At 45.5% G+C, this 9,953-nt stretch overlaps 1 protein-coding gene across 2 annotated transcripts in view; it reads right to left on the bottom strand.

The window, feature by feature from the left end:
• Positions 1 to 211: 211 nt before the first annotated feature.
• The window catches only part of ASXL1 (ASXL transcriptional regulator 1), a 32,081-nt gene continuing 22,339 nt past the window's right edge, over positions 212 to 9,953 (bottom strand). For both annotated transcript variants that reach the window (XM_075900825.2, XM_075900826.2), the window contains 3 exons: positions 8,312 to 8,417; positions 7,348 to 7,972; positions 212 to 5,131 (listed from right to left, as the gene is read on the bottom strand). In XM_075900825.2, the coding sequence (XP_075756940.1) occupies positions 2,183 to 5,131; positions 7,348 to 7,972; positions 8,312 to 8,417 (3,680 nt within the window). In that variant the 3' untranslated portion in view covers positions 212 to 2,182. The remainder of the gene's footprint in view (positions 5,132 to 7,347; positions 7,973 to 8,311; positions 8,418 to 9,953) is intronic.

Here is a 9,953-nt window from a genome sequence, read left to right as displayed (position 1 = left end):
TTCAGACAAGGACAGTCCCCTTTCGATCAGCTCAGTTTTAAAGCTTGTGACAACACTGCCAGGGCAAAGGAAAAAAATAAGGGTGGGCAGGAGAACCTGCCTGAAAAAACAAGTGTTTTCCCTCTGAGCCTGGCTGTGGCAAGATGTCAATCTTGTAAGTTCCAGATCCCAAAACAACAAGCCCATTTCAGAAGAGGATTGAAACCACACGTGCAGGTTTTACAGAATGTTTATTTTTCCAATACCACAGGGACGTACAAGAGCAGAGTCCCTCTGGAGATCTCTGCAGACCACACCAGCTTTAATCTGTGCCCTACAGCGGCCCCAAAGGATACAGAGCCAGACTGCCCCAGCTCTGCTCCCAATCTTTGGTTAGCAGGTTTTTTATCCCATCCCCTCAAGATTTCACTAATACTGCATTTCAATTCACCCCTGTGTCCGTCTGTCTCTCCCCCATTTCACACTATCAAGCTGCCACATGGGTTATGGGTAAACCATTTGGGAGACAAAGAAGCTTGCTGAAGCCCACAGATTGTGCACTCTCTACAGCTCTCAGACAGGGAGGTCTACAATTAGAAAAAGCATAGTCAAGACAGAGGTAGGTCAGAGATAGGAAAGGGGTAGGAGAAAGCTTTCAACGAAATGACAGGGGGGCTTCTCCCCCCCTTGGAGCAGCCCACCCCCAAGAGGCAATTGCTCAAAAGGAGGGAGGCTCATTTTGGTTCACATCAACTCTGGATAGACAAGGGTCTTCTTCACACTGTTGCACTGTAGCTACAACATTGTTCATGGAGACTCACCAGTTACGAGTGACCAGTCACTGCTACAGGAATTTGCTTCCAGATAGCAAGGAGCAAAATGCTCCCAGCTCAGCAAATCAGGGCAGGTTAACCTTGAGATTGCTCATTGCAGTCTGTCTGCCCACAGCAAAGCCACCTAGGCAGAAAGGGAGGCAGTCTGAACCCAGAGTGACCCCTTTACATGTTCAGCCTCGCATTAGGCAGCACAGAATACAGTGGCTTTGACTACAGATGTCGATTAATAACAAACACCACTTTAATGTAATACTGCTGTAGAGCCTGAAAATAAAGAAAAAAAAACCCTTTATGTTCTATGTACATTACATCCATTTACAGAATTGGCCAGTACTGTGTACAACATATAAATACATGATCAAACAGAGGCATAGAGGATACTTACAGGAATCAAATTATTCACTTGATACAGTCAAGAATGAAAAAAGGTAAAATATAAAAAAGGAAACACCGCTGAGAATGTAAAATGACCAGCACACACGGATGCACAGCCAGACACTTGCAGGTGATGAGGTGCTGGCATGGGAAGGTTCTCAGTGTAGGACTGTAATATGGGGAGGTACTCAGCTGCACTCACGAACTCCTCTAAACTCCTGGCTTTTCATACACGTTTGTAGCAACATTTGGCCAGAAGAGGCCGCCTGGACCAGCAGTTCAGCCAGGTGCAGAGTTCCACAAGCCATACATCTGCCTTCAGCCCAACACAAGGCACGGAAGCAGACAGCCACTCCCATTTGCTTCTTGCATTCGCTTCACCAGCTCCATCCAAGATGCGATCACCCGTATATGGCTCGTCAGCCATCTGCCGAGGGTTTTATGGTCACTTGATTCTACTATAGCATTCCAGGTACTGCACAGCCACCACTTACGGAGAAGCTTCGTGTCCACGTGTATTGTACAGTACTCTTCCCACGCAGCCAGGGAATGGAGTGGAAGACTGTATTCTGCTCTGCTAAGGCATAGCTGGGACTAACCTAGCTCAACCCTTCCAAACAGAGAGCACTCTATTCCAGTTCCTTTGGATGTAAAGGTTTCCTTTAGAAAAGGTCCATGGATTCCCAGGACAAACCACCTCAGTCAGGTGGTAGCCAGAGCCTGTGTGCCCAGAGCGCAAATCAACATTTCCATGATGGCCTTAAGACGACTGCTCCAGTAGGGCACGACCCACAGATGCGGGAGTGTAACTGTGATTAAGAACAGGCCTTGCACTGTGAGTTTCAGTGGGAAGGCAAATCAACTCTCTCGCCACAACTCAAAGTATAATATTGTCTCTATTATAAACAGGATAATATTTTGTATACAGGTTTTTGGGTCAGTTATCAAAATACACACACTAAATATACAATTTTTCCCATGGCCATAATTTATTATCTCACCACAAGGCACAATACACAAAGCTTTGAGGGTCCTATACAGTCATCGTGACAAAATGCCCCACATCCTTTACACATAATCATGGCTTTAAGGCTGCAGGAACATTTGAATGATATTTCTTCAACACTGCTGCTATCAGCAAACATCTGCACAGAAAGAGATGCATTATGGTTTGCAGCAAAGTTCGCTTTGTGGCTTAGCTGCATCATACTTCCAGCAAGGCTTCTGGGGAAAGCTGGAGCTGTGTGGGATGAATAATTAAAGCTGGTGGAATTGAGCTGCAGCTTCGAAAGCTTCCCATAAAACGCTTGTTTGATATTGAGCTGAGAGGGGATGGAAGAAGGCTCCAAGGGCTGGTTGAGTCCTTTTCCTGGTTCTCTTGGTAACTTGAAAAACGGCAAGTCCATAACAAGGGGAACACTCTGCAAATGCTCCATCAGTTCCACAGGGCTGTGCCCAACATCCTTCCGGTTCTTCACACTGCCCTTGGCTGGGCCTCCACAGGCCAGTATATTCTCATTTTTTATTCCTCCTAGTGTGTTTGCGTGTTGTTTTGAAGGCCAGTCTTCCCTGGCAGTCGGTGCTCCTTCTCCAGATGCAGTGCTCTTATTTAACGGGATCTGCTTGCTGGGGGAGGCAGTTCCCACGGTTGCGAGGTGCTCCAAAGCTCTTGGATGAGGCAATCTAGCAGCAGCGTTGCAGGGGAAGCCCGAACCAAAGAGCTTTTTGCCCTGGACGCCAACGTAACTTTTATTAATTGAGGTTCCACTGATGCGCTTTGTTCCGAGAGAGGTTACATTTGGAGCTAAAAACTGAGGTGCTACTGGTGGGTTTAGCTTTTCAGGGCTTTCATTTATAATAGTATGTGTTAGTGGATTGTGCTGTGGGACATCATGGACCAGGGGTAACTCTTTTTGATCTCCAAAACTACAGGAAGATCTTTCTCTATGGCTCAACTCTTTAGGTTTCTGAGAGCCGCTCACCATACTGTCCAGTGGGTCTGGAGAGCTCAAGCTACTGCCAACATTGGAATGCTTTTCTGGAACATCAGGCTGGTTCTCCACACTTTCTGTTTTGGGCAGTACTGTCCCAGAGTTGCATTGTGTTTTCTGATGATCTCTGAAAGCATCTGGAGAGTGGAAGTCACCACTTCTGTTTCGGCCACTTGTATTTATTCCTGCATCTCGGGAAGACTCTTGGCCAAAGCAGCAATTGCTGCTTCTCTCCACTTGTAGGGAGTGGTTTTCTGATGGCTTGTCTAGAAGTGATTCCATAATTTCCAGCTTGATGCTGGCATGTGATACTGGTAGAACCTTTTCCAAAGAAAGGTTTCCCTTAAGTAACTGCATCACCAGAGGGTTATTGGCTTCAATAGATGATATGGGCCTACTGGAGCCCGGTGTTTTCTGACTCGGAGTTTGTTGAGAAAGAGGTGTATGTAGTGCCCATGCCTGGGGTGGAGACATCTTGCTCACCATTGCTACTGACGGCAACTCTGCTACGTATGGGAGACTGTTATTTTTCACAGAGGAGTCAGATCTAATGCCGTCATTTCTTTCAGTGTTGCACTTGTGGGAGGCATCTCCTTTTCCTGTAGCCTCCTTGAAGTGGACATTCCTGAAGTAGATATCCACCTCCACATTCTCATCAGTTAGGTCAGCTTCAAAATCAGAAGCAGTATCTGTAGTTTCGCTGTGTGTACTCTGGATTTCATCATCTCCATTTGTCTTAAACCCTTGTGTCTCTTTCATGTGTTGACACAAATTATCTGTGTTTTCCCCTGATGGCCTCTTCCACAGGTGTGGAAGCTTTTCAGAGGTACCTATTCCATTCTGAACAGTCCAATCACCAAGTGAAAAAGGTTTCACCAAGGACTCTTGATTCCGTTCTCCATTTAGCAGTTCACTTTCGTGTTTTCCTGTCTGTCGGTGTGTGAGAGCATACAACTCTGAGCCCACGTTCTCCATTCCAATACGATTTGTTTTTGAATCATCACAATCAGTTACATGTTTTCCTGTGGGTTTCTTAGAGCCATTAAATCGCATTTCAATTTCTGGCTCATGCTGTTCTTTACCGTCTGATGACAATTCTAGGGTAAGGCTAGAATTATGAGAGAAAGTTTCTTTCATAGGAGAACTACTGTTCAACTCTGGGGGAGTGCCAACATCTTCAGTTCTTGGTACAGTACTGATATCATCTATGACTGCAGACCCCTGTACCTGAGAACAACACACACCATTCTCAGACGGAACTGAGTGTTCTTGCTTAGTACTCTGACCCTCCTGAGAGGCAGTATGAGGTGTGTTTTCACTTCTTACATCATGGAGGAGCGGCTCAAAGCTCTCCTCCTGCCCCAGAGAAGCTGCAGCATCAAAAGACAGCCCAATCAAAGCATCATCAAGCTGGCGATTAGCTAAGCCATTAGTACTTTGAGCAACATCTTCTGTTCCACCTGAGATAACATCTGCAGCACGTTCAAGAATGAAGGCTCCCTCACCATTAGGTGGGCAGGAGTCCTGTTTTCCAGGTTCAGCTAAATTTATTTTAGCTACCTGCACAGCTACCTCAGCAAAGTTACTCTTTTCTCTGTTTAGAGGGACAGGCGGCAGTAATTGTGTTCGTTGTAGATCTGACGCACACCTTCCATGAGTTCTCTTTGATCTCCTGGACTCTCTATGGCTACTGGATTCTCCACCACCACCACCACCTCCTTTATCGGTGCTGTTCCCTCCTCCTCCTGGCCCACCCCCACCTCCAATGGCAGCTGTAACGGCCTCTCGCTGGGCTCTGGCTTGCAGAGCACGAGCTTTAATGTCTGCGAGTGTTCTGGCACCAGTCCTGCCCCGACCAGAGGGCTCTGTGTTGGGGATGATCCGGGGGCATATCTGGTAAGCGGGCTGACCCTTAACCACCCAGGGTGGCTTGATACGTGAAAGTTGAATCTGAAAAAGAATCAGAAGAGATGATGTTAATCTAATACTTGATATTCTCCAAGAGCAACATTTTTTAAATCAGTTCGTGGCAATTCAATCCATTTCGTTAACGTTCTGAGGAGTGATTTTTGGCACAGTGGTAGCGCTGCTGCCCTTAGCCTCTTTATGGGATCCTCAAGAGGTTTCTACGCAGATGCCACATCATGGCATCTTTTAAAATCCATTTTACAGTGAGGTCATCTGCGCATTACCCACCAGACGTAAGTGCTAAACTGACAGCTTCAACGCGAGGTAAAGCTGGACTCTGGAGAAGACACCGGTTTGATTTTTGTCAAGCGTGATCTGTTCTCACTGATATTAGTAGGATGGCCTGCTGCTGCCAAAAAGGGCCCAGCTGCAATCCCACCAACAGGAGAATCGGAGATGAGACAAGAGGATTCTCTCTCACATGGAGGAAGAGGAGGAGTCTACAAGGTTACAATGAAAGTCTGCACTACATTAAATCAGCCCATTTCAGGAAAAGCCGTATCTGCAGCCACTAAACTACAAAGGAGCTGTATAATAAAAAAAGGCTCCTCTGCATTCTTGTACAGGAGACTTTGGAATAATTCTCCAGTCTACTCTCTGGCTATCTAAACACATTGCAGTCAGCAGGGCCAACAGTCCCCCAGGCAAGGTTAGGGGGAGGAGAGGCAGCTCCGTGCTCCCAGAAGGGGCAAAGCTGGGTAGCAGGGGCAGAGCCGAGTCAACCCTTAGGCTGCATCTAGACTACATCCCTCTTTCGACAGAGGGATGTAAATTAGACACTTTGAAATTGCAAATGAAGCAGAAATTTAAATATCCTGCTCTTCATTTGCATAATCGCATAATGGAGCTCATTCAAAAAATTTCGAATGTAAACCCGCAGTCTAGACACAGTTCTGTCGAAAACAGCAGGCTTTTTCAAAAGATCCTGTTTGAAAACGCCTGATATTCTCCATAATAAAGAGAAATGCAAAGTGCTCCACTTAGGAAGGAACAATCAGTTCCATACATACAAGATGGGAAGCGACTGTCTAGGAAGGAGCATGGCGGAAAGGAATCTAGGGGTCATAGTGGACCACAAGTTAAATATGAGTCAACAGTGTGATGCTGTTGCAAAAAAAGCAAATATGATTCTAGGTTGTATCAACAGGTGTGTTGTAAGCAAAACTCGTGAAGTCATTCTGCCGCTCTACTCTGCACTAGTTAGGCCTCAGCTGGAGTACTGTGTCCAGTTCTGGGCGCCACATTTCAAGAAAGATGTGGAGAAATTGGAAAGGGTACAGAGAAGAGCGACAAGAATGATTAAAGGCCTAGAGAACATGACCTATGAAGCCAGGCTTCATGAACTGGGCTTGTTTAGTTTGGAAAAAAGAAGATTAAGGGGGGACATGATAGCGGTTTTCAAATATCTAAAAGGGTGTCACAAGGAGGAAGGAGAAAATTTGTTCCTCTTGGTTTCTGAGGACAGGACAAGGAGTAATGGGCTTAAAGTGCAGCAGGGGAGGTTTAGATTGGACATTAGGAAAAAATTCCTAACGGTCAGGGTGGTCAAATATTGGAATAAATTGCCAAGGGAGGTGGTGGAATCTCCCTCTCTGGAGATATTTAAGAACAGGTTAGATAGACATCTGTCAGGGATGGTGTAGACGGAGCTTGGTCCTGCCTTGAGGGCGGGGGGCTGGACTCGATGACCTCTTGAGGTCCCTTCCAGTCCTATTATTCTATGATTCTATGATAGAACCGCATCTAGACCGCGGTTTTACTTTCAAAATGGCGCTTTTTCAAAAGAGCTCCATTACGTAATTATGCAAATGAAGCACGGGATATTTAAAGCCCCGCTTCATTTGCAATTTCGAAGTGTCTAATTTACATCCCTCTGTTGAAAGAGGGATGTAGACTAGACACAGCCTTAGTGCCAATCAGATCGCAACACCCCCCACCCTCCGCCCCAACCTTCAGAGCAAAGCAGAGCAAAGCTCTGGCGCGAACATAACAATTCAAAGGGACCCTGGAATAATTCAACAGGAGCTCCGGGCCCTGTTGGCGGGCCTGATTGCAGTAATTAGATCTTAGCAAGAGCTATCAATGAGAGACTCTTCCCTTCCCCCCTTTGAACAAGTGACATGACACTCTCATATTACTTGGACACTACTGGGCACAAAATCCCTAACATAATAAGCAGGTATAATTGTCTCTCCTACCCGGATGGGTGGGACTTTTGGCTCCTCTTTAGTAGGCTGTGGCTTTTCTGGGTGAACACTTTCAATTGTGTTACGAAAGGACTGACGATCTTCAAGCCGGGGCTTCTTTTCGGGGAAGGAGGTGGAGGCAGCCTCCTCAAAGCATTTCCTTTTCTGGTCCTTTGACTCCTGATCTAAGTTTTCTTGGGGCAAACTGGGAATTCTGCTTATAGATGCGGCTGCCAAAGACAGATCTTCCACTTTACTGTGCAGTCTGGAAGACTCTGAAGAAAACAGCAGTTCTGGACTCTCCGGCTTCAATGATGCAGACGAAGAGCCTGCCAGATCTTCTCCTCCCAAATCCACCTCCGCTTTAGTCTCTTTATGGAAGGAGGAGTCTGGTCCCACAGACACAGTCTCTTTGGGGGTCTCAGTCTGATCAGGCTCTCGTATTTTATACAAGCTCCTTCTGGCTCTGCATCGCAGATCTGGCCGAGAGCGTTTCTTGACATGTCCATCTCGCTGACGTGTAGAAGGACCATGCTGTGGCTTTGCTGCTTCTGCCTGAACAGAAAACTCGGTCCTGTTCTCAGCATCTTCTTGCCCTGAATTTTGCTGTTGTGATTCTTCTTTAGTCAAACCCAACCTGTAAAGCAACCACAGACTCATAAATGCTGGAGCAACCTAGGCTAGGTCTGATTTCATCCCCTGGGAAGGGTACAAGTTATTATTATCAATGTGTACTACCAGAGCAGTACATGGTGCATTACTGATTACAAAATCTCACTCAGTCTATAAAGACATATTTTATGTATTCACTACTCCTGGTACCTTTCTCAGGGAATAAGGAGAACGCTTGCTTACATGAGGTCAGAATTTGCACTTTAAAACTAATCTGTAATATTGCTAGCCTTGGAAACAAAAACAAATCAATTTTAGATATTCCCTTGCAGTGATCATCTGAATGATTCACTCAATTTCTTACTTTTGTCCATAGTAGTCTTCAAAGAACTTCTCTTTCCATTGCTCCACCCTCTTCTCTTTCTCCATTTCCTGTCGTATTCTAACCTGCATCTCATGAGTGAATTCACCTGACGAGAAACAAACAAGTATTACTACTCTCCAAAACCAGCTCGCTAGTTCCATAGCCCTCAGAGCATGCATAATAAACACCCTGGGCTTGCCAGAAAACACCCATCCACTCCTAGCAATGTTAAAAGCCATTTAATAAGGTAACTGTGTAACCGCTAAAAATCCTAGCGGTTACGCACACTGCAGGCTCTGCGGTATAAAGCTTAAAGCTTCATGCTGCAGAACCCACAGCGAAGCCTCCCCTGCCGGTCCTGTTCCCAGGGAGGCTTCGCTGCTGCAGGAAAGTCACCTCCCTGGTAGCTGGGTGAGCAGCAGCTGCCAGCTCCGCTTCTGGGCAGGAAGTTTTGCTACGGCAGCAAAGCCACCTCCATGGGAGCTGGGCAGAGTTTAATTGATCATATTAACCAATCAGCACATTGGTTAAGCTCAAACATCCCTGTCCAGTACATGGACACTTTCTACCCTTTGAAATTCTAGATATCCTGATGCAAGATTCCAGCATATTGAAATATTGCTAGTGGTCAAAGCATCAATTTCTCCTAAGAGGAAAAAATTAGGCTCCTCTGTTCTTTCCAGACTGATGCTCGGCTGTGACCAAACACTTTTGCAGAAAAGTGCCCTTACCCCTACGGTGAAATTCCCACTGACTCCAGTGAAGCCTGGATTTCAACCCTAGAGTTTATATTGCAAGAAATTACCCTAATCTGACCGTATGAAGTCACATCAAAAAGAAAATGAAAATGTGATGATTCAGGGGCCATAGAAGTTGTCCTGGGCCATGTACACTACTACCCTGTTCATTCAACAAGTGTGCGAATAGTTACACTAACTCCCCTTGCTGGACAACCAGGGCATGAACCTTTCAGTCCATATGGGGGAGTACTAGTGCAGAGCTGTGGTGCTTGTTGTTATTCACGAGCTTGTAGTCCCCGAGGGGCAGTGTGTAGACATGGCCACAGAACCTTCCCTTGCTCTTGTGCACGAAATTTTAATCTTGCATTCCTTTAAAAAAAGTGTTTAGCCCTCAGAGTTGTACAGAAAGCCTTCAAAATGTAAAATTAATGTAACCAATGCAGGGATGTCTTTCTCCCTGAGATTTCAGAGAGCCTGAAACAATAGCTTTGAGAAATGTGAAATTCTCACACTCATCGTGTTAGAAATGAATTCTGACACTGAAAGCGTACAAGCAATGTTAATTAGATTAAATACAAAAACCAGCAGGAGGGATACTGTATTGCATGTATTAGTCATGTTTATACATAAGTTTCCATTTTGAAGTTTACCAGAAACTGCCACACAACTCACATGCTCATCACAAATAAATGATCTGTAACTGTAAAAACGCTGAATAGTTCTGTGGCACCTTACAGACTAACAAATTACATATAGTATCATGAGGTCTGTGGGCAAAACCCACTTCTTCAGATGAGCTTGAAAGTTCACTTGATGAAGTGGGTTTTGTCGACGAAAGCTCATGATACTACATGTTATTTGTTAGTCTGTAGGGTGCCACAGAACTATTCGACTTTTTAAAG

The sequence above is a fragment of the Pelodiscus sinensis genome, chromosome 17, assembly GCF_052426305.1.
Source record: "Pelodiscus sinensis isolate ZL-2025 chromosome 17, ASM5242630v1, whole genome shotgun sequence".
NCBI lineage: Eukaryota > Metazoa > Chordata > Testudines > Trionychidae > Pelodiscus > Pelodiscus sinensis.
Note: the sequence above shows the minus strand (reverse complement) of the source record. Positions and strands in the feature narration are given on the sequence as shown.